The 25934-nt window shown below is 41.5% G+C and overlaps 1 protein-coding gene across 1 annotated transcript in view; it reads left to right on the plus strand.

Moving 5' to 3' along the window:
* CACNA2D4 (calcium voltage-gated channel auxiliary subunit alpha2delta 4) overlaps positions 1 to 25934 on the plus strand; it is a 531111-nt gene that overhangs the window by 63972 nt on the left and 441205 nt on the right. Inside the window, 3 exon segments of the mRNA XM_030214826.1 lie at positions 6397 to 6456; positions 10570 to 10732; positions 19234 to 19365. Of these exon segments, the coding sequence (XP_030070686.1) occupies positions 6397 to 6456; positions 10570 to 10732; positions 19234 to 19365 (355 nt within the window).

Consider the following 25934-nt stretch of genomic DNA (forward strand, 5'->3'; position numbering starts at 1 on the left):
ATCCGCGCAGGAACTCCGCCCATCGGACGGGAGGACCAATCCGGGCCTCCGCTGCCGGCCTGGGCGGAGAGGATTGGTTCCAGCTGTTCTCCAGCCAGGACGAGCGGGGGATTTAAACGGAGACACGGGGGGGATCCAGTGCTTCCGTTTTGTTGTTTGAAGCCGTCCTGCTAGCTATTTCCAAGACTGTGTTTGTTTCTCAAGACAGCTAGCCGTCCTGCTAGCTATTTCCAAGACTGTGTTTGTTTCTCAAGACAGCTAGCCGTCCTGCTAGCTATTTCCAAGACTGTGTTTGTTTCTCAGGACAGCTAGCCGCCCTGCTAGCTATTTCCAAGACTGTGTTTGTTCCTGTCGACAGCTAGCCGTCCTGCTAGCTATTTCCAAGACTGTGTTGGTTTCTCAAAACGGCTAGCCGCCCTGCTAGCTATTTCCAAGACTGTGTTTGTTCCTCAAGACAGCTAGCCGTCCTGCTAGCTATTTCCAAGACTGTGTTTGTTCCTCAAGACAGCTAGCCGTCCTGCTAGCTATTTCCAAGACTGTGTTTGGTTCTCAAGACAGCTAGCCGTCCTGCTAGCTATTTCCAAGACTGTGTTTGTTCCTCAAGACAGCTAGCCGTCCTGCTAGCTATTTCCAAGACTGTGTTTGTTCCTGTCGGCAGCTAGCCGTCCTGCTAGCTATTTCCAGTGAGGGCGGTGGTTGTTACTCGTACCAGCCTAGCCGTCCTGCTAGCCACTTCCTCAGACTGGGTCCGTGCCCAGTGCTCAGTTAGCCGCCCGGCTAAGCTACGCTCACCAAGGACTCCGTACCCATATCCAGCCAGGCCAGCCGTCACCCCGGGGTTCCAGCAGTCCTGCTGGCCGCCCGCAGCTGAGGGCTCAACCCTCGGTGAACGGCGGTCGCCGCGGGTGAAGATTGGGGTGCTCGGCTTCTTCCTGGGCCTAGTGGAGCTCGGGAGAACTCGAGAGCTCACCAACACCAGAGTGACATCAGAGCCGTGACAATACTAGTGTAACCTGGCATTTACATGTCCCGCAGTTACACCAGTTATAGATCTGGAATAACTTCAGTTGTATAAATGCAGAAAAGGCATGCATTACTTACAATGAGGCTCCGCCCATGCTCCATCCATAAGTACTTAAGTATTGCCGTACTGGGACAGACCAAAGGTCCATCAAGCCCAGCATCCTGTTTCCAACAGTGGCCAATCCAGGTAACAAATACCTGGCAAGATCCCCAAAAAGTACAAAACATTTTATACTGCTTATCCCAGAAATACTGGATTTTCCCCAAGACCAATTTAATAATGATCTATGGACTTTTCTTTAGGAAGCCGTCCAAACCTTTTTTAAACTCCGCTAACCTAACCGCCTTTACCACATTGGCAACGAATTCCAGAGTTTAATTACACGTTGAGTGAAGAAATATTTTCTCTGATTCGTTTTAAATTTACTACTTTGTAGCTTCGTCGCATGCCCCCTAGTCCTAATATTTTTGGAAAGCGTAAACAGACGCTTCACATCTACCCATTCAACTCCACTCATTATTTTAAAGACCTTTATCATAGCTCCCCTCAGCCGTCTTTTCTCCAAGCTGAAGAGCCCCAGCCGCTTTAGCCGTTCCTCATAGGGAAGTCGTCCCATCCCCTTTATCATTTTCATCGTCCTTCTCTGTACCTTTTCTAATTCCACTATATCTTTTTTGAGATGTGGTGACCAGAATTAAACACAATACTCGAGGTGCGGTTGCACCATGGAGCGATACAAAGGCATTATAACATCCTCATTTTTGTTTTCCATTCCTTTCCTAATAATACCTAACATCCTATTTGCTTTCTTAGCCGCAGCAGCACACTGAGCAGAAGGTTTCAACGTATCATCAACGACAATACCTAGATCTCTTATTGTGCTTTGTTTAATGGTTTTGCACAAATGTATATTTTGAAAAATTTTGAAGATTTCAAGTGGAGTTTTTGCCAGTGGGGTCGTCATATGAGTCACTGCAATATGCTTTATGAGCATAAGAGTGACTAAGGATCCAAGGCTTTTTCCTCCACATTTCAAAACCTGTTGATGCAGAAGTATCTGTTTATTGGGACATATTTGAGATATAACACCCTTACTCTGGTAGGGAATACCATTGTATATGTGTCAGTAGAACAGACTCCACTCTTTCATACTTCATAGAGATATAAGTTGCTTATCTCCCTTTGCCTCAGGTACCCAATTAGGAGGCAATTTCTATAAGTGGGCATCTCCATTTAGGCACCCTAATGCCTTGTGGTGAGAGACTATCCTATAATAGTATCTGGGTGCCCAGATTCCATTATATACTTTTTACGTATCAATATTTCTGATTTATAACCAAACAAACCAGTTGTACAGAAAAGTAACATTATACAATGGGAATCAAACTCAAGTCCACATTATGTGATCCATGATTACAGACAATGGAGAATCAAAAATAAAATAAATAGATAACAGAAAACAATATTTAACAGTGTTCCCAGATAATCAAAATAAAGAGAGCCAGTACATGAGGTAAAAATTATACCCCTGTGATAAATTTAATTGCTAAAAATGCTGTAAGGTGAGAAGGCTCAAAAAAGACTTATTTAACCGATTGGTTTGACTACACATTTACAAGAAAGTAACCCCTATTTGAAGTACCCCTGGTTTCAGCAATAAAAATTGCTGATGCCTCCTCTGAGTATCTCTGGAGACATCAGGGACGTTCTGAATTCTAGCACCCAAAAAAGTCTTCTCTTTATTTTTCAAGTACTTTCTCATCAATCACCCAGATTCCATTATAGAACACTAGTGTAACCTGGTATCATCATGCCTTATCTTTACATGCCTGCAGTTACAGCAGCTATAGACCTGGCCTAAGTGCGTTTTATAAAAGGCGCAAAAAAATTGCACACATAAATTTGGGTGCTTGCCCAATTTGTGTGCACAAGTTAATTGAATAACAAGCTAATTAGCACCAATATTTGGCACTAATTAGATTGGAATTTCTCAGCGCCTAAATTTTACACGTAAAAAAAGGGGCATGGAAATGGGAGGGTAATGGGTGGAATGGGGGCATTCCTAGCATTTACAGGCATTGTTATAGAATTCGGGAGCTATGGACTAGATTCTATATAAAATTCTACGCGGGAAAAAAAAAAGAAGAAGCATTTTCTGTAAAGTATGCCTGAATTTTATAGAATAGGCTTAAATTTCTGCATGGTATATAGAACAACACTGGGCACCTCTCCAAGCAACCAAATGTAGTCATGACTATTTACGCCATATTTTACTTGGCGTAAATCCTGATGCCTTAATTAGGTGTAGAGTGGGCATATTCTATAACAATGCACATAGAGTAGAAATACCTATGCCCCACCCATGGCCATGCCCCCTTTTCAACTATGTGACTTAGAATTTAGGTGCACCACATTATAGAATACGCTTAGTGAGTTGTGTGCGTAAAACTTAATGCCAATTAGTGCTGATAATTGCTTGTTAACATCCAATTAGCACTGATTAGCTAGTTAACCAATTAAGTTACACACATTGTTATAGATTATGCTTCGATTTCTGTGCAGGTATTAAGGCGCCATATATAGAATTCCGGGGTATGTGCCCAATTTAAGTGCTTACATTTGCACTATTTTTCAGTTGGTGCAAATGACCACACCTAAAGTTAGGCGTGATCCCTGGCAGTAAGCGCTATTATTTAAACCACACCTAACTTTAAGCGTGGCTTATAGAATAGCACTTTTTTCTGCGTCGTATTCAGATTTCACCTCTGTGCCACTTGCATGAGCCCTTACAGAACAGTGCTTACGTTCTCTGCTACCACTTATGTACATACATATACACTTCCCAATGAAATTGCTAGTATTCTGTAAATTTATATGTACATGTGAAATCCTAATCGGGGAAAGGGAACGGGATTTAATATAGTGGCGTTCTGTGGTTACTGAAAAGCAGTTTACATATTCCCCCAGTTCTATAAAGGTCACCAAAATTGGGCTCATTCGTAATTTGCAAGTGCAATTTAATAGAATAATGAGCCAATTAGTGCCAAAATTAGCTTTTCTAACATGCATTTAGTATCACGAATTAGATTTTTTTAAACTGAAAACAATCTAGTCCACATCTTTGGAGGTAGAGAAGAATTAAACAGGAAATAATATCACAGAACTGAAATCAAACTACATAGTCATACAATCTGGAAAGCATTATAACACTTAACCCATTCAGTGACTCTGTCTAGATTTAATTGGAACCAATGCATGGATCCATGCCTAAAATTTACACATGGTCCAAAAAAGGGTACAGAAATGGGAGGGTCATGGGCGTTTTGGGGCAGAGCAGGGGCGTAGTTTCAAGTAACATGTGTAATTGTAGAATAATGGTGCTCCATGAGTAAATTTAGGTGCGGTGAAGGTAGCAGGGCTCTTCCACAAAAAACCAGAGGACGAGAGTTATAATGATCAAAATCTTTAATCTTTTGGTCATTATAACTCTCGTCCTCTGGTATTTGGTGGAAGAGCCGTGCTATCTTCACTACTACTTTTTGCTGGTTTCCCTCTATGTAGTGACAAACGGTCCTCCGCTTTCGCGGTGCTCCGTCTAAATTTAGGTTTGGGCATGCGCACCACATTTATGTTGGTGCAAATGGCCATGCATAGCGACTCTTCACTTAAACGTGTATTATATAAACCATGGCAAACTTTAGGCGTGGTTTATAGAATACCATTTAAGCGAGCATTGTTTGGTGCTGATTTTTTAGGGACCATATATAGAAATTAGCCTGTTGTATGTAGGTGCCAAGGGGCCCTTTTACTAAGCTGCATAACCCTCTACGCACATCCAACGTGCGCCAAGATGGAGTTACCACCCGGCTACCATGTGGCCCTAGTGGTAATTTCATTTTTGGAGTATGTCTGCCACGCTCACCCAAAAAATATATTTTTTTGGTATGCGTCAGCTACGTGCGCCAAGTGGCTTTTGGCATGTGTAGGTCATTACTGCCTGGTTACCGCATGAGACTTTACTGCTAGGTCAGTGGCTGGCGGTAAGGTCTCAGATCCAAAATGGATGCGCGGCAATTTTCATTTTGCAGCACGTCCATTTTCAGCAAAAAATTTTTAAAAGGCATTTTTTTGCAGGTGCGCTGAAAAATGATTCTGCGCACGCCCAAAACATGCATCTACACTATTTCAGTGCATCTTAGTAAAGGAACCCCTTAGTTTGTATCTAGGGCCATGACTTGCCCAGATTCTCAAGTAGTACAGTGGAATTGAACCTGTGTGAGTTCATTGAGGGGCCCTTTTACTAAGTGTCGGTAAGCCCACCGTGGGCTTAAACGCGCAGCAATCCAGAGCTACTGCCAGCCCAACACGGACACCGGTGGTAGTTCCACTCCCAGTGCACGGCATTTCTGGTGCTAGTGGAAATATTTAAAAAATATTTCCACAGGGAGTTACCCAGTGGTGATCGAGCAGAGCCATGCACTGGCCAGGTATCACCGGGTTAGCGCGAGAGCCCTTACCGCCACCTCAATGGGTGGCAGTAACCGCTCTCTCCCCCTCCCCCACCCCCATGGCCATGTGGTAAGTGCAATCTTACTACGTGGCCATTTCTTTTTTTCAGCCTTTTTAAAAAGGCCCTCAGCGCACATCAAGAACATTCGCCATCACTCGTACAGGGCTTCTTTTACCGCAGCTTAGTATAAGGGCCCCTGAGATAGGGACATTTTGAAGCTGAATAAGTATCACCACTGTACAATGCTGTGTATGCCCAGTAGCACTATAGAAATAAGAATTATTATTGTCCTGGGGGATCCCAACCAGCTGGGTTATCAGGATATTTTTTTTATTTTTTTATTTGTTGCATTTGTATCCCACATTTTCCCACCTATTTGCAGATTCAATGTGGCTTACAATACATCATGAATAGTGAGAGTACATGAGAAAGTATACCTTTAGTAACAGCATAGAATTTTTGGTAGCATGATAATGATAGAACATGGAAATATTTTAACAAGCAAACATCTTAAGAGATATTTAAGAAATATATAAGAATTATAAAGAAAATGTACATTTAGTAATAAGAGGATCTACAATGAATATGCATAAGAGAAAACTGCATACAGCGGAGGCAGTGCTTGCAAAGCTGTCTCATGAACAGCCATTGTGGATAACTGAAAACATGACTGGGGGTCCGGATTCTCAATGTTGTATCATTGGGTATTTATGGGGCATCCAGACTACACAGAACAGTGGTTTTTGAAATTAGGTTTAGTGGTTCTGAATCAGTCATTAATGGATGTGCACCTGGTCAGTAGCATGACATTTCAGTTTAAAAGCACTGTTCTCTTGTTCTTTTTTTGAATTTTTATGACCAGAGGCTAGTAGAAGCGGCAGAGGAAGCAGATCTGAATCACGAGTTCAACTCCTCCTTGGCGGTAGGTTTAAAAAAACATTTTTTTAACAGATTTCTGTTGATTGGTGAGAAAAAGAGTAAAGTAAAAGCCAAGTTAGTAATTTTGTCCAGCCTACTACTAATTGTTGCCCCTGGGTTTCTATTTCTCTGGCTTGTTTCCAAAGCATCACTGACTTACTCAGTGATCTCTCACCTGAAGTGACCTATAGAAGTCTGTGTGATGATGACTTTAACTGTTTTCTCAGGATTCTGATTGCCTAGGATAAAGCAAAGCTAACTTTGACTGATTGATATTGATGAGTTTGGTTAACCATATGATCTAATACTCTGCCCTGAATGCAGAATCTCTTGGTCACAATCAGTAATTTTCAAATAGATTTGCTTTTCTGAAGTAGGGTGTAAAGACTGTAAGGCTGTTCGTGGCTATTCTGCATTCTGCTTTAGATTCTTCAATTTTTTTTTTCAGTTTGCATTTTGTATTTCTTATCTTTTCCTTACTTTCTATTCTTTAATTTTTTGGGGGAGCATATTGATTTCAAATTTGTAATTGCGATTAATCGCGCAATGTTATTTATTTATTTTCCCCACTGCAACTCCTTGTGACTCTGGGCAATGGAGGGTTAAGGGGCTCTTTTACAAAGGCGTATAAGGGCCTATAGCGTGCATCAAATCGGCATTACTGCCTGGCTAGCGCGTGCACTTGGCGGTAATTCCAAGTTTGGCATGTGGTGAAAGCACACGGTAGAAAATAATTTTCTACCGCAGGGGCGTTCCCAGCGGTAATCGTTAGTTGGCGTGCGCTGGATGGTTACTGTGTAGGTAATGCGTGAGCCCTTACTACTAAGTCAGTGGGTGGTTTTAAGGACTCAGGCCATAAATAGACGCATGCTGGCTTTCATTTTGCCGCACAACCCCCCTTTTTTCCAGATGATCTGGAGAAATGGTCCAGCGCATGTCCAATACACACGCCCACAGTACTGCAGCCCACGTTTTGTAAATTGGCTGTACAGTGATTTGACCAGAGTGACAAGCAGCTGCAGAGGGAACAAAAATAAACATGCCCTTACTCATGATTAAAATATTAATCGAAATGGCCACAGAGAGCATTAAACAAAACTACTAATGCAGTTGAGAAATTTGTTAATAACCTTAGATTTTTTTCAAGATCATTTCATTACTTTTTTTTGTGAAGGGAATTAACAATGTGAATGGTAACGACGCCAAAAAACTCATTAAAGCTTACAAATAAAAGCAAATTATTCTTGAAGAGTAGAAAGTCATCCAAGTAAACCTATATTTTATTATAATGACTACATTTTGCAAAGCGAGGCAGATTATGGCCTATATTTGTACAGGTCTCAGAGTCATACTCTGTTTACAAATTCCTCTTTTCTTCTAATTATCCTTGCAAGTAATTCTTATTGGCAGTTGGCCAAACTGCTTTAGGCATTGTCAGGAGTTAAGAGGTCAGATAATTAGTTTGTGCCCAATTATGTTTCCTGATGATAGTTCTAAAGATCCATTGTTTTGCCTCATTTTATAATCACCTTTTCAGCAGTGTCTGTCAATCTCAGGTAATATTGTAATTTTTTTTTTAAATTTAAAAGGGGTCTTTATTGGAAAGCAAACATTGTAGCGAGTTCTCCCCATCTCAAGTCTACTACACCCCAAGATGCTATAGAGAGAAATTTAAACAAGATATGCTTTACAGAGACACCCCCTTATTTTCTCCCACTTTACCATAGATTTCCTTTGAACAGCAGTGAGCTTCTCCGTCTTATAGACATATATCCCAGTTTGGCTTTTCATTTATGCAGAGAGAGAACTGCCACGTTCCTCCAGACCACGGCTTATATCAGTTTAGGCACATGCAAACAATGCCTTACTAAAATTATTTGAAGTACTGTCAAACCTGAGATGTCTCTGTTTGGTAGGAAAATCCCTGTATGGTAGAAACTCTTAACAGTGTCATTGGTTTGTGGCTTTGCAGAGAGATGTGTTTCAAACTGTTTTCGCAGAGAATAACAGGAGAGTGAGGCCAAATGTGCTTCTTTCCCCATCTTTGAAACTGTAGCTCTTCCCCCTTCCCTAAACTTTGTTGTCAATATTCATTTCTCATCTCTCTTCTTTTTAATCAGATTGTAAGCCGCTCAGGCATTTATTTGATGGGCAGGATAGAAGGTCTTTGAATAAACTTATAACTTGTTACAGCCTTTATTTTTTCTTTACCATCAACACTTTTTAGAAGTCTGTGTTGTAGGTAGCATCAGTTGTGCCTTTAGCCTGTAAAATTGTCCCATATATAAAATGCATTACATAATATAGTAGAAAAGAACCAAACCAATGGCAACAACGCTTTCATTTGTGCCCCTTGATTGCCATCAAGAAAACTCTGCTTAACATAATGGTTCCCAAACATGTCCTGGGGTGCCCCTAGCCAGTGAGTTTTTCAGCATATTTGCAATAAATATTGATTAGAGAAATTTGCATGCAGTGCTTTCATTTCATGCAAATTTCTCTCATGGATCTTCATTGTGGATATCTTGAAAACCGGTCTCCCTGTTGGTAGCCCAGGGCACATCAGAGACCTGCTGGCCTAACAGGTAAATCCCACACTGCGTAAAGTCTTAGATGCTAGTTGCAGATTATCATATTTTTACCTGTCTTTTCTTATCATTTCTGCCACCAAGCTTCTATTGTTAAAAAATGATGTTATCCACATAGAAATTTACATGGGAAGAAGGTGTAAAGGGAAATCACATTTTAATAAGTGGATCCTCTCAGATTAAGCAGTATTTTAAATAAAATAGGTTACTAAAACTGAAACATCTGAAGTGGAAGATTGAAAAGAGGCTGTTGTCTAAATGAGTTGCAAATTCCCAGCACTGATATTCCACTCCTTGGATTGGCTGGAGCTCTGGCAGCTGAAGAGGCAACATTATGGGGTCCTTTTACTAAGCCATGGCAGAAAGTGGCCTCCAGTAGTGTGGGCGTGTGTTTTTTGGCACGCACCAGGCCATTATTGGGCCAGGATAAGGGCCTGTGGTAAAATTGTAACCAGTGTGTGCCTATTTACAGCCTTGGCCCTTAACGCCACCCATTGATCTAGTGGTAAGGGCTCATGCACTACACGCATGGTGACTGGTCGGTGCGTGCCAACTGCCGATTAACACCAGAAACGCTGTGCATGGTAGGAAATAAAAAAATAATTTGTCCCAGGGGTATGGGCATGCGCCAAATCCAAAATTACTGCCAGGGGGGCATGCTAGCCTGCCAGGGGGGCATGCTAGCCTGGAACATGCTGCATGCGCTTAGGTCTTACCACGCCTTTGTTAAAGGGCCCCCTTACAGCCTTAGTGGTTAGGGCGTCATAGTCATTATGCAGTGGTGACACCTAATGGCTGGATTTGAGTTTTCTGGAAGAAAGCCTGGTGCACATCCTCTAGGTGAGGACCATTCCTGCAGTGACTAGACTAAGGGGCCCTTTTACTAAGCCGCGTAAGCACCTATGCATGCCCCAACACGCACCAATTCTGAGTTACCGCCTGGCTACCGTGCAGCCCTTGCAGTAATTTCATTTTTGGTGCGCATCCGCTACATGCGTCCCAAAAATATTTTTTATTTTCTGGCACGCATCAGCTACGCACGCCAAGTGGCATTTAACGCACGTAGGTCATTACCGCCTGGTTACCACGTGAGACTTTACTGCTAGGTCAGTGGCTGGCGGTAAGGTCTCAGACCCAAAATGGACACGCGGCAATTTTCATTTTGCTGCACGTCCATTTTCGGCAAAAATTTTAAAAAGCCATATTTTGCAGTTGCACTGAAAAATAATTCTGTACGCGCCTAAAACATGCGTTTACACTACCGCAGGCCATTTTTCAGCGCACCTTAGTAAAAGGACCGCTAAATGTAAGATGCAAGTGGATAAGAAAATACAGAAAAAAAAAACATCATTTTATTGCAAGTCTCATGGCCTTCATTCCCAGCCTTGTTTCTAACTGAGCTACAGCCCAAAAGGAGCAGTATGAAACTGCTGCATCACAAAAGTATATGCATTTCTGAAAAAAGAAATAGTCCTGGCATGGCTGAATTCCTGTATTCATCTGTTACTGTATTCCTTTTCATACAACAGTTTGAATATTATAACTCGGTTCGAATTAATGACAAGGATGAAAATGAGAATTATATAGAGCTTGGGAATGAATTCATCCTGGAACCCAACGAGCATTTCAATAACCTGCTGGTGAATACGACCCTCAGCAATGTGCAGCTTCCAACAAATGTCTACAATAAAGGTAGCAGCTCTTGCTTGATTTTGGGGAAAAGATTATAAGACTCCGTTCTTTTACTTCTCTGCTGTTAATTAACTAATTGATTTTTCTGCATTCTTACTGTTGGCAGTTGTGTCTTTTCCAGTGTTACTTATTGTTCCGTTCTCTATGAATCACCCATCTCTAAACCAGTGTTCTAATTTCCTTAGCTGAGCTTAAGGTCTTTAATGGTAGTCACCAAAGAAGAGACATGGGGGGGGGGGGTCCTTTTACTAAGCTGCAGTAAAAGGGTCCTGCGCTAGGATCAGCGCGTGTTTTTGACGCGCGCTGAGGCCCCTTTTTACCACAGCGGATAAAAGGCTGTCTTTTTTTTCTCAAAAATGAAATGGCAGTGTGGTAAGTGAACTACTTGCCGTGCGGCCATTTGGGGGGGGGGCACTTACCACCACCCACGAAAGTGGTTGCAAAAAACCTGGGCAGTTTCCACAGCATTATTAGTGATATCTCCTCAAGCATTTTGCAAGGTTGAAACATAGCAAGAACCCTGCCACGTTTTCAGAACTTGCGACAATAATTTCCCTGGTTTGTTTCAAATCTGTGAAATTTGTATTTCTGAAATAACAACCCCTCTTTTGTTCACTCGTGGATTAAAGAATTCAAAAACACTTGGGTCAGTGAGCTAACGTAGACTGTGCAATATATTTATGTTTAGCTACCTTCTAGCTGGCCTCAAGCCTACCTTGCATTATCCGCTTAGCTCGAGCTGCAACATAGGCAATAATGTCTCTGCATACCACAGCCTTAAAAGCGTCCCAAAACAAAAGTGGAGTATCCTTATGCTGATCATTAAACTCTTTATACTCCTGGCACTTCTGAGTACAATAATCCTGAAAATGCTTATCCTCATAAAGATAAGCAGGGAAGCACCACAAAGCTCTACCTAACCATGCAGGATCACCCTCCAAATCCACCCAAATCATCTTATGGTTATAGGCAGCCAATGGCCAAATCTCCACTCATTACCTAAGCAAATAGCGAGGGAGAAAGAAAAACATAGTCTATATGCGAGAATGTTCCATGGTATAATCCCATTCAGTGGGATGCAATAATCGCCAAGAATCCACTAGATTAAGAGAAAAACAAAGAAAAGGTAACCCCTTTGCTGCCCCCAACTCTGCTGTGTCTCTCGGGGCCGATCGACCCACCACAAGGTCCATCACTTGAAGTATCCTGAAAGCCCAAGTGGATTAATTTCTTAAAGAAAACTTGTTCCTACACATTCGGGTCATACACCACCAAAAGATAAAATGCCTGATCCTGTAAGGTCACCCACAACAACAAATATCACACATAAGAGTCCTTTGTAATAAGCTGTATGGTGCCCGGGAGATGCTTGCACATCAATACCAGCCCCCCCCCCCCCCCTTTTCCTGGTCGAGGTAGAGGAATAAAAAACATCATTCACCCAAGTCTTACATAGCTTTATGTGCTCAGCATCCGTTAGCTTTGTCTCTTGGAGGCAGGCAATATCTGCTTTATGCTGCTTTTAACAGTTAGAATTTTGCTCCATTTAATTGGGGAGATAATGCCCAAAACATTCCAGGAAAGAATCCTTACATTATGACTACTCAGTTAGATGACAGGGAAGCCATATCAGCAGATACATAATCATCATACACCCCATGTGCCCAGCCCTCACATGGGAGCTAGTTCACTAGCAGCCCAAACATGGAAAAGCAAAGACCCACCAACCCCAGCCATGGAAGAACCCCCCCCCCCCAATCCCAGCACCCCTCCCCCTCCTTCCAGCCCCAAACCAGCAACTTCTGACGGCAGTCCCTGAGACAAGCCCAAGAAAAGGCACTGGTCACGTGTCTCCATGCAAACTAGTGTCCCCCCTCCCCCCCAATACACATACACACCCCAACATCAAAGATTCTAATAATGTCTACACCAAAACATCTCAGTGTTTATAGTAATGTGGTCAGAAATATATATACCATCAGTATCAAACAGCCAACAAGAGGCCCTAGAGCCCACAAAGATTACTCAAGATAAGTCTGAAACTACCAGAGTTGCAACCTCACAGATAAAAACTTTACATTTAGCAAGCTCAAACAGGGATCTGGAACGTGGTGATTAATTCACTTAGGGATCTGGAATGTGGCGATTAATCCAGTCCGCGGCCTTCACCACGGAGTCAAAAGACTGCCAGCGGCCCTCGTGAAGAAATTTTTAAATCGTGGGGCAAATGAACATGAAGCTCCATCGCTTCTCACTCAGCTTAGCACACAGTGGGTGGAAATCTTTTTGGTGCTCCATTAAAGCCGCTGAGTAATCCCCAAAGCACCGCACTTGGAGATCATTATATTTTACAGTGTCTTGAGCCCACTTATAGTGACGCAATAGTTCCACCTTATGCAGGTAGCTGTGAAGTTTCGCTATAATAGGCCTAGGCCACACTTCACCATCTCGACGACGACTCGGCCTATGTGCTCTGTCCAAATGAACCGGTACCGCAGCTGTTATCTGAGGGAACATGGTTTCAATCCAGCTCGGCAAAGTCTCCTGCAGATTGTGGCCTGGAATCATTTCTGGGAAGCCCACAAAATGTAAATTTTTCCTCCAGGAGAGATTTTCTAAATCATCCAGTTTTTCAGCCGGCGTCTTGACCAGCTGCTGCAGTGCTTTAAGTTCCATGTTCTAGCATTAGAGCCATCCTCCAGATCGGAGACCCGTTCCTCCAAATCAGCTGTGCGAATAGAAATATCCATGAGCAATCGTTGCATGCCTGCAGTCTGGGTAGACAGTTGCATAAAATGAGAGTCCAAGGCCTGCACCACCGAAGCTGCCAAGGATTCTTCAGGGTGCTGTGGCGCTTCAGGGATAGGCTCCACATCTTGTCGTCCGCCTGCTTCCCGCAATGCTAATCTTTTTTCTTCAATCTTGCCGTCATCAAATTGCCTCCCTCAGCCAAATATCTGTCCATAAAGTATTCCAGTGCTGTTAATGTGAATGTTAACGAAGTTGAGATGTCATCTAGCAGTGCAAAGGATGAGTAAGGGGAGAGACACTGAGCAGCTCAAGCCGATTGCAGCCTGCCCTGCTCACAGCGTTACGTGACCATCATGCTAACAGATTTAATGTGTACTAACAAACTAATGTGCGTTAAGTGCCATGCATCCCGTAGGTATACAGTGAGCTGTACGGTCATTTAGTGCACACTAGTCGTTAGCATGCGCTAAATCCATTAGCCCACTTTAGTAAAAGAACTCGTTAGTTTCCTGAAACTTAAGAACATAGGTGAAACACTGAGCGTTTTTTGAAAATTGATGCTTGTGTGTTGTGTAACACACTCAGGGAATTAATTCATGACAGAAGGTGAGAAGAGATGTGTGAGCAATTCAAAGTTGAACTGAAAACAGGTATAATTTCCATCTGGCTGGAGTCTGTCTGGAAAATCAGATTCCCTCTTGACTTACTGGGAAAATTCATCAGATTTTACTCTGCACATCTGAGGAAAAGCTGAAGCGAATCTGATGTAAATCTGAAAAATGAGAACTGATTTTGAAAAATTCCATGACACCTTCTACAGATTGTCTAAACATAGAAAATGACAGCAGATAAAGGCCATATGGCCTATCTAGTCTGCCCATCCTCGCCAACTGCTGAGCTCTGCAATCCCTTCCTCTTCCTTAGAAATCCTCCGTGCTTGTCCCATGCTTTTTTGATTCAAATACTGTACTTATCTTCACTACGTCCACTCATAGGCTGATCCAATCATCATCACCCTTTCCGTATAAGAATATTATCTTAAAGTACTAAAGAATATGCTGTCTTCATCCTCATCCTATAATCTATTCCATTCCTTCCTTTCTATTGAAAGAGGCCGGCCTGCTGTGTGTTTATACAATGAAGATACTTAAATGGTATCTATCATATTGCCCTCTCCTTCCTTTCTTCCAGTGCAAACTTATTTAGATCTTTGTCTGTCCTCCATACACTTTATGATGAAGACCATTCCGTTTTAGTGCCTGTCCTCTGGAAGCTCTCCATCTGGTTTATATAAAGGGAAAGGGGATGGGATTTGATTTACCACCTTTTTGAGGCTGCAAAAAAAGTGGTTTACATATTATATACAGGTACTTATTTTGTACCTGGGGCAATGTTGGGTTAAGTGACTTGTCCAGAGTCACAGGGTGCTACAGAGGGAATCAAACCTGGTTCCTCTGGTTCTCAGGCCATTGCATTAATCATTAGGCTACTCCTCCACTCCACGATCTCTAGAGTTCCACGCGGAGAGTTAAAGAAAAGTGCTATCATTTCCTTTTTTGCTATTACTCATCCATCTTCGTATGCACTCAAGCGTCCTTCTCATGATTTTTAGTGCACAGGCTACCTAGGTGACAATTTTATAACAGGCACCCCCAATGCCCTGTGAGGAGCGACTATTCTATAAACAGTATCTGGGGGCTCTGATTCCTTTATAGAATGCTAGCATAAACCCACATTGGATGCTAGGGTCCACCTTGGGGGTCAGCACCCAAGAAAAAGATCTAGGTGGTGTTGTGGACAGTATCCTGAAATCTTCTGCCCATTGTGCAGCAGCGGCCCATAAACAGGATGCTAGGAATTATTAGGAAAGGGACAATAAATAAACCGAGAATACTATAATACCCCTGTATTGCTCTATGGTGGGACCTTCTTTGAGTATTGCATTCAGTTCTGGTCACATTATCTCAGAAGGTTCAAAGAAAAGCAACCAAAATGATAAAAGGGATGGAACTCCTCTCATATGAGGAAAGGCTAAAGAGGTTAGGGATCTGCAGCTTGAAAAAGAGATGGCTGAGGGGAGATATGATTGAGGTCTGCAAAATCCTGAGTGGTATAGAATGGGTAAAAGTGAATCAATTTTTTTTTACTCTTTTACAAATTACGAAGACTATAGGACACTCAATGAAGTTACATGGAAACACTTTTAAAACAAATAGGAAGGGTTTAAAAAAGGTTTGGACAAGTTCCTACAGGAAAAGTCCATAGTCTGCTATTGAGACAGACATGGGGAAGCCACTGTTTGCACTGGGATGGTAGCATGAAATGTTGAAACTATTTGGGTTTCTGCCAGGTACTTGTGACCTGGATTGGCCAGTGTTGGAGAGAGGATACTGGACTAGATGGACCATTGGTCTGACCCAGTATGGCTATTCTTATGCCTAAATGTTGGCATGACAACCCCAAGTCCGTAGCAGGTATAAATGGGCATGCCTAAGTGCCCAAGCATTGCATGCAACTTACACTATTTTGTAAGCTGTGTATGTGTGAGCCCCGCCTATGGCCTTCCCATGCTCTGCCCATATATACACCCCCTTGCAGTTATGCATTATCTTATAGAGTAGCACGTAGTGCAATTATATGTGTAATACCACTTTTCTGGGCACTTAAGCGTGCAAGGCATGCACCTTGTTATAAAACTGTCTTTTTAATGTACAGCACTTTTTTGAACATTTTGATACTCAGTTGCTGTCTGCATAAATTGGCCATAGAAATCTGGAGATCTTTATCCAGATATATTTAGTGCCACTGACTTATCCAGATATCTTATCCAATCAAATATCATGCATTATTTGTCCTATACCATTACAATTGCAGAGCAAGCGAAAACGGTTTACATTACCCAATATAAAACATTAAAAGAACTAAAAGAACTCCATAAAATTGTAGGAAAATATACAAACTCCATACAAACAAGAAACCTAAATCCGTTCATACAAAAATAATTTCACAAAACCAAAATTTATCATTGTTCATCCCTGATATTTCCTCATTGCAGGAAATGCTGCCCAGATAGATGAGTGAAAAATCACTGAGAGCCAAAAGTCAGTTGAAAAAAGTGCGTTTTCAGAGCAGTGAGAAAAAGCGGGTAGGATTTCTCCAACCTAACAGATTCAGGTAATGAATTCCATAGTGCTGGGGAATGAAAGAAAAAAAGGCTAAAGCACGGATAGACTCCCATCTAGCCTTAGAACGAGGTGGAAGAACCAATCTATTATCAGTAAGAGATTGCAGAGTTCGAGTTGGTGTGCATGGTGTGGTCAAGGTGGAAGGAGTAGCATGTAAAAGGTTTTGCGTGTCAAGATAATTTTAAATTTAATTCTGTATTCTATAGGAAGCCAGTGCAAACATTGTAAAAGGGGAGTAGCCCTGTCATATTTGAAAGCTCAACAGATAATGCGAGCTGCTGTGTTCTGAAGAGTTTGTAATCTTTTCAAATATGCCTTTGTAATACCTGCATAGACGATGTTACAGTAATCATATCAAGTACTAATGCATGTGTATGATAAGGTGCACAAAGATTCCAAATCAACCAGGTTGCTAATAGATGGAAGTTGTCGAAGAAAGAAAAATCTACAGGACTAAAGAAACATGAGGGCCAAAAGAAAGGGCAGAGTCAATTATAATCCGCAAATATTTGAAAGAGGCTACTGGAACAATCTGCCTATCGAATAAAGTTGGATTTAAGGAGGGTGTTGGCAAAAAACCTGTAATCTAGATAGCAGTTCTTTTGTTTAGATTAAGAACAAGGCGATGATCATTGAGGCACCTGGCAACCTCATGGAGACGAATTGGTTTTAAGTCAATTTGATGCAGAATTGTGTAATGAATGAGTAGAAAATCATCTGCCTAGGAATAAGAGTGAATTCCAAAAGATTGAATAAGGAGTGCTAGGGGACTAACATACAAATTAAATAATAAAGGGGGACAATACTGAACCCTGTGAAACACTCAAAAGAGAGAGTGAAAAGAAGTAGTAACAGATTGAGAAGCCCTAAATGACTGTTTTCTTAATAAAGAAGAAAACCATTTATAGACCGTACCAGTTATCAAGAGAGCGTAGTCGCTGGAGTAAAAGACTGTGATCTATCAAATCGACGATAAATGCAATCTGACCCTGTTCCAAATGAGAATGAAGTTCACTCAAAAGAGCTATAATTACCATCTACATGCTGTATCCTGACCGGAAACCTGATTGGCATGGGTGAAGATCATTAATGGATTCAGAGTAAGCTTGGAGCTGATATAAAAAAAAACCCCAATTGTTTCCAGTACTTTTGCCAAAAACAGAAGACTGGAAACTAGGCGATAGTTACTAGGTAGAAGGGGATCCAATGTAGATTTCTTTAGAATGGGCCTAACCAAAGCTTTATAAAACAAGCTGTTAGAATTAATTCCAACAGTGTGTAAAGTGAAATGCAGAAGTTTACACATTCTCCTAAGCTTAATGTAGATGAGTGTGTGTGAGTGCTGTACACAAGTAGGCATACATTGCAAGTACAACAAGAAAGAGAGGTGATGATCTGCTTGCTTAGATAAGCAAAATAAAATAAAGCAGATCAAAAGAAAAAACAACAAGTAGATAAAAGAAGTGGTTTATTAAAACAGTTATTTCTCTTTTATCTACTTCTTGTTTTATCTACATGTTGTTTTTTCTTTTGATCTGCTTTCTTTAATTTTACATTGCAGCTCTGCCTTCACTCTTCCCAAACTTCATCACCCAGAAGTTGTTGTATGAGGTGTTCATATAAGTGTGCACAGTCTTATAGGAGCATGTACATGCATGTAAATGGTCGAGCAGATTTATAAAAGGTCTTTTACACACAGAAAAGTCATTATAAAATTACCCCATAAGTGTACAGTGTGAGAACTGCAGATCTGTTAGATTTCAGAATGGACCTGCCTATCCATGTTGTGAAAGTAATAAGATCAGATTTTGGAATGTTGATGGTTACTTATCAACCAAAAGAATTTAGGCTCTACTTATCCTGAAATTAGATTATTGCAATGTGGTTCTTACTAGTCTGCTGCACAGCATGATTAAAAAGCTTCAAATTATTTGAAACATGACTGCGATGATACAAGTTGTGCTGAAGGCTAGGGATCATATAATTTCAGTAATGAAGCAATTTTGTTGGTTGCCAATTGAAGTAAGGATCATGTTTAATATCATTATTCTTGTACCCAAGGTCTTAGATGGTATGAGTCTGCCATATTTATGCTTGTATTGGACACAGGCACTGCTGTGGAGGGAGGAAGGATCAATGCTGGTTCAGGAAGGTGGGAGGGGAGAAGAAAGGTCAGTACAAGTTCATGTGTTAGTGGGGGAAGGTATTGTATTGGACATGGGGCTTCAGGGTTGGGGAAGAGTGGATCTTAGGTCCTGGTGCAGAAGCTTAAGCCAGCTATCCCTTCACCTAGATTTAACTAATAAAGTTTGGTTGTTTATGCTGAAAGTTAGTGCTAGCTGGGTAACTTTGTTGTCTGATGACCCTCACTTCCAAGACCACCCAGATTTGTTCCTGCTAAATTTTCAAAGGGACCTATCCAGCAGCCTACTCAATTTAGGCAGTTAGATCCCGTTGAAAATGCACCTTTTACTGCATGAGTACAGTATTCCCAGTATATCAAAAACTGGTCTCATCTTGCTCCCTTATCCTTGCTTCCTAATATGTCCTCTTCTTCTTTGATAGACCCTCATATTTTAAATGGAGTTTACGTGTCTGAAGCCTTAAATCCTATTTTTGTGGACAACTTCAAAAGGGATCCAACACTGACCTGGCAGTATTTTGGCAGTTCTACTGGTTTTTTCAGGCTCTACCCAGGTAAGAGAACACCATTGTCAGTGAAGTCTGGCATCTCAACCGTTGTACAGTAGAGATGCCAGATGCCTATTACTTTACACACACAACATATCTCCAGAACATAGGTGTACATGTATACACGAGCTCTATGTTTGGTGAAAGTGCTCGCACCTAAATTGTACATGTGCATACTGCTCCTGTTATACTAGTATCCTGTAAAGGAAAGTGGGTGCCTACTTTCCATTATAGACTAGGTTCCTATCATGCCTTGCATGAAGGTAAAGAAACTACAGAAGTAGAATGGGCGAATCTGCATGTGGTTTTTAGCCACCTTGAACCATGTGACTACTCTTAGAATGTACTGACATTTAACCACACTAAAAAGAGGCATTCAAGGACCATTTGAGAGGTCTGATATTAAACTGTGTGCACTATATTATTATTATTATTATTATTATTATTAGCATTTGTATAGCGCTACCAGACCTACGCAGCGCTGAACACCTGACAGAAAGAGAGACAGTCCCTGCTCAAAAGAGCTTACAATCTAAATAATACAGACAGACAAGACAGTTACGGGTGAGGGAAGTACTGGGTGAGAAGGAAGGAACAAGGGGAGGGCAAATAACTAATACTGTATACTCATTTGGAGTGCGTTTACACTCCAATGCGGATACCGAATGCAGTGAAACAAAAGCGGCCCACTAGTCAAATCAGAAGACCATGCAAAACACACTATACCAAAACCAGAAAAGAAACGCAGCAAACCAGATGCACACAAAGAACACAACCTGAACAGCACCTCCATCAAAATATGCATGCTTTAAGCTTTCATTTGGGTAAAAGTTCTATTGAAAATATAATATATAGATTTTATTTATTTATAACAAGATTTATAAACCACATTATCGACAGTTCTAAGCGGTGTACAAAAATACATCCACAATTTAAAAACAACCCTAAAATAAGTTCAATAAAAACAATACAAACTTTCAGATCTTAAAAATTTGAATCATAAGCCCGGAAAACTTTGAGTAGTTTCCTAAACTGAAGATAACTCTCGATTTTGCGAAATTCTACTGGGAGGTTATTCCAAAGGCGTGCACCCTCCATCTAATGTCTTCTAATGCAATCTGCTTGTAAGAGGGAACATTTAACAACATTTTATCTGTGGAACTTCAAGGACAAGGTGGACAGTAAACCTGCAAAACTATAGCTAAAGGAATCAAACTATTCCCATGCATTACCCTATGAATCAAGCACAAAACATTAAATTGAACCCTCCATTTCAAAGGTAACTAGTGAAGTCCTCATAATACTGGTGAAACGTGCTCATACCTCAAAATCCTTGAAATAAGCCGAGCTGCCACATTTTGTGCCAGATGGTAAACATAAAAAGAGCAAGTTACAATAATCAAATAACGGAAACACCAGTGAATGTAAAACAGTTCTAAATCTGAATGATAACAAATCTTTCAACCTACACAACATTTTTAATTTAAATTTTTTTTCATAACATTTTCACATGTGATTGAAATGACAAAGAAGAATCAACCATAATACTCAAGTAGTTAATATCTATGCATTATTATTATTTTTTAAAGTTTTTGAAAGTACAGTGGTGGAGAGGGAATGCGAGGGAGATAGTAAAAGCCAGTAGGTAGATGAGAAATGAAATGGAGACTAAGGACTAGAGAGTGAGAAAAAGGGACATAAATGTAAAAAAGAGAAAAGTGGGGAAAAAAAACAAAATGGAGTAGAGGAGTGGCCTAGTAGTGAGGGTGGTGGACTTTGGTCCTGGGGAACTGAGGAACTGAGTTCAATTCCCACTTCAGGCACAGGCAGCTCCTTGTGACTCTGGGCAAGTCACTTAACCCTCCATTGCCCCATGTAAGCCGCATTGAGCCTGCCATGAGTGGAAAAGCGCAGGGTACAAATGTAACAAAAATAAATAAATAAAATGAAATCTGTGCCAAGCAGATGTAGCAAAGGAAGGGAGAGTGAAATGGAAAAGCCAATCTGGAAAAGAATGTAGGAGAAAACTGACACATGGAAAGTGGAAGAGATTGGGACCAGCCCAATTAGAAAAAATAAAATGCTCAGACAACAAAGGTAGAAAATGAAAAATATTATTTTTATTTAATACTTTTTAAGGACTGAGATGTGCCTGCTTTGTGGAATGTACATTTTTTTCTATTTTTGTATTTTGTAGAGTACAGGAGAAAATACATTTCTGTTTCTCTTTTGCCAGTATTTGCACTACTTATAGTCTGGCTTTCTTGAGGGGGCCTCCATTTCAGTTTCTGTCTGCATGATTTTTATGGTCCCCTATTTTGTATCAGGTGAGGGCTTGTCCATGTTCTGCATGTGCGACTGAGGTGAAAGATTCTGCTAGCATGTAGTGTCTGTGTAGGAATGTGCAGTGGCGTAGCCACAGGTGGGCTTGGGTGGGCCAGGGCCCACCCATTTATGGCTCAGGCCCACCCAACAGTAGCACATGATTAGTGGTAACTGGTGGGAATCCCAAGCTCCGCCAGCTGAATATTTCCCCCGATGGTAACGAAAATGCTACTCTCCACAACATCGGCACCTGCGCATGCTCAGTTTTCAGTGCATGCCTGCTGCCAAGGTGGAAAGAAGCGTTTTCCCACCAGCTGAGATAATTTTTTTTTTTTTTTTGGGGGGGGGGGGGGGGGGTAGAACACTTGGTGCCCACCCAATTCTTGCCTAGGCCCACCCAAAATCTGTTGTCTGGCTACGCCCCTGGGAATGTGTAACAGTTTAGCTTGTTTCAGTTTTCCAATAGCAGGTATATAACACTGTCTTTCATAAATTTTAGGGCTGTTATGGTGTGTTAAGATTTCTGTATAGGTTTTGAGTATCTTTTTGCAGGGTTTTGTGTTATTTCATAAAGTGTCTGGCCCTATTTGAAAGCGGGCTTTAAGTTTTGGTGGCCCTAGTTCTCACCCAAAATAAAGATGGTGGTCTTCACATTTTGTATGTAGATTCATGATGTCTGCTTTAAACAAGTGTCTGGCAGTAGAAGGAACATATGCTGTTCCTGAGACGATGATCACAATTTGAATATATTTGTATGTTAAGTTGTAAAAGGGATAAAACACTTAACCAGCTAGGGTAACTGCAGAGAACAAAGTCCTATCTTCATACGGTTCATCCTAGCCAGTTAAATGCTGAATATTACACTTAACCAGCTATGGTTTATCCAGCTGCGTATGCCTGGATATTCAGTTCTGGTGCCTGGAAATAGCCTGGCATTGAATATCTGGGAATAAAGTTGACGATAGTCAGCAAAATACTGACTGCTGCCAGCTGAATATTGGGCCTAATATGTCTGCTACTTGAGAGAGATTATGTTGCTGATACTGAGATGAAACCAGAATCAGATTTTATTTTGTATGGTGAATTCTGTGGGGAAATACTCTAGTTCAGCTCTGCATTCCTGTGGATGCAGAACATATGCTTGCTTTTAACACTGTGACAATGCAGAGTCAGGGGTCAGTATTTTTTTTATATATATTAGAGTTCCAGGCAACATAATATCTTTGCATTCTTTTTTTTTTTTCTTGGGACAACTGCCTGAGTAGTGTTTAGAATGAGGGGACCTCCTCACCCTCCTTCCTGATGAGAGGTTTCAGAGGGCCCTCTCTTTTAGGTGCCTGGGGGGATGCCACCTCATTCCTCGCCTCAGGCAGCAGATTGCCATGAACTGCACCTTGGAGCAGGGGCGTATCTGGAATCTGGCGGTAGGGGGGGCCAGAGCCAGAGAGGGGGGGCACATTTTTGCCTCCCTTCCCCCCCCCCGCCGCCGCCGCCTCTCTCCACCCCCCTCCCCGCCGTCAACCCTCCCCCGCTGCTTACTTTTGCTGGCGAGGGGCCCCAACCCCCGCCAGCCGAGGTCCGACCCGCAGTCTTCATATTTCGTCTTCCTCCGTGGCCATGCTGCAAGGAAGTAACGCTGCAGTGCTGCTTCGTTGAATCCAGTTCGGAGTGCTGTCAATGGAGGGAGCCAAAAGGAAAAAATCTATACCCGAGGGTTAATTGTTGCCTCTGGGGGCGGAGGGTAGAAAAAAAGTGCTGCCTGTAGGGTGGAGGGGGGAGTGCTGCCTGTGGTTGTCCCCAGGAAAAAAATGCTGCCTGTTTGGAGTGGGGGGGGGGGTACTTTTTTCTATCCATGTGGCATGTATGGGGAGTTGCTGGTAAGGAGGAAGAGAGGGAGGGAGAAGGAGCTGGGATTTGGAGAAAAAGAAAAGGGGAGGATGCTGGTATCGGGCCTAGAGAAGGGGATAGGGAAGTGTACTCTTCCCTTGCTAATTTGTGTAAATGTGAGAGGGGGCATAATGAGAGAAATTTCCCATGCTGCTGGCTCATTTCAGTTAAAAAATTATATATATCTTCACTGTTTTGATAATACTGGCTTCATATTCAGTGTTTTAGTCTGGAGTGTGTGTACGTGTGTCTGTGTTTTTAAATAACCATAATGAATATGTATGAGATGCATATATATAAATGAATAAGCTAATATGCCAGGTCCCATTCTATGTCCCCCCCCCCCCCCAAATGAATCAGTCACACTACGCCCATGGCACGTCTCTCCTGTACATTTTACTGCTTCTGCCAACAGTGACCCAGGAAGGTAGCTGGCTCAGCAGAAAGAGGATGAGCAGGAAAGAGGGGAAGGTCATGGTTTGGGCTGAGGAGGCTTAATCTCCCCAAGCCTCTCTTAACATGGGGCACCTATACTTTCAGACCTGATGAGGTATGCCACAGAAAAATGCCACCTCTGCCTGATGCTCAAGTCCAGACCAGCACATGGATTCTGCTATCAGCAATTGAGCATATATGTAGTCACACATACAACTCTTCTTTCTAGACACAACATTAATTTGTTTATAAAGATTTATTAACTTCCTTCATGAGGTGATTCATCCAAGTTGTTATACAATAGGTACAGCATGATATTAACAGCATAGCAATAGTAAAATGACCAAATGTAAGCATAATACTCAGTTTAAAAAAATGAGATAAACTTGGGAACAGGCAAATTAAATCTTAATAACAGCAATAATATGGGACACTGTCAGAAATGTACATATTAAAATAGCACAGTAGCACATTCATATAACAGAAATGATAAATGTTAGCAGAATACAAATGATATACCATAATAGGCAGAACATTCATATAACATAGATATCATATGATTTATTTATTTTATTTATTTGTTACATTTGTATCCCACATTTTCCCACCTATTTGCAGGCTGAATGTGGCTTACATAGTACCGTAAAGGCGTTCACCAATTCCTGTATGAACAAATACAGTAATGTTGTGGTAGAATAAGGTTCTTGTGTACAGACACGTTAGGGAATCGTAGAGAGGAAGAGAATCATAGAGAGGAAGAGTTATTATGTGTCCATTATGAGCTTTGGTTTTGTTGTGTTGCAGGGTACAGGCATTTAAGTTGGGCCGTTAGGGTATACCTTTTTGAACAGGCTAGTTTTTAATGATTTCTGGAAGTTTAGGTGATCATAAGTTGTTTTCACGGCTTTTGGTAATGCATCCCATAGTTGTGTGCTTATGTAGGAAAAGCTGGATGCATAGGTTGATTTGTATTTGAGTCCTTTGCAGCTTTGGTAGTGAAGATTTAGGTATGTTCGTGTTGATCCTGTTGTGTTTCTGGTTGGTAGGTCTATGAGGTCTGTCATATATCCCAGGGCTTCGCTGTAGATAATTTTATGAACCAGGGTGCAGATTTTGAAAGCAATACGTTCTTTGATTGGGAGCCAGTGCAGTTTTTCTCGGAGGGGTTTGGCGCTTTTGAATCGTGTTTTTCCAAATATAAGCCTGGCTGCCGTGTTTTGAGCGATCTGAAGTTTCTTTATAATTTGTTCTTTGCATCCCACATAAATTCCGTTGCAGTAGTCTACATGGCTTAGTACCATTGATTGTATCAAGTTGCGAAATGTTTCCCTCAGGAAGAATGGTTTCACGCGTTTGAGTTTCCACATTGAGTCAAACATTTTCTTTATTGTAGATTTCACTTGGTTCTCTAGTGTGAAGTTACGGTCGATTGTAACTCCGAGAATTTTCAGGCTATCTGAGATAGGGAGGGTATAATCTGGGGTGTTTATGTTTGTGGGTTTGTTCGTATTGTATTGGGATGAGAGGATGAGACAGTGTGTTTTTTCTGTGTTGAGTTTTAGTTGAAATGCGTTTTGCCCATGAGTCCATGATATTCAAGCTGAACTTGATTTCGTTGGTGATTTCTGTCAGATCACGTTTGTAAGGAATGTGTATTGTGACATCGTCTGCATAGATGAAAGGGTTAAGGCCTTAGTTGGATAAGGATTTGACTAGTGGGGTCATCATTAGATTGAAAAGGATCAGTGATAGTGGTGATCCTTGAGGTACTCCGCATTCTGCTTTCCACGGTGGTGATATGTTTGAGCTTGATTTCACTTGATATGTTCTAGTGGTTAGGAAACCCTTGATCCAACTAAGTATGTGTCTGCCAATCCCGAAGTAATCTAGGAGTCTTAGTAGAATTTTATGGTTTACCATGTCGAACG

Source organism: Microcaecilia unicolor, chromosome 9 (genome assembly GCF_901765095.1).
Source record: "Microcaecilia unicolor chromosome 9, aMicUni1.1, whole genome shotgun sequence".
NCBI classification, from domain to species: domain Eukaryota; kingdom Metazoa; phylum Chordata; class Amphibia; order Gymnophiona; family Siphonopidae; genus Microcaecilia; species Microcaecilia unicolor.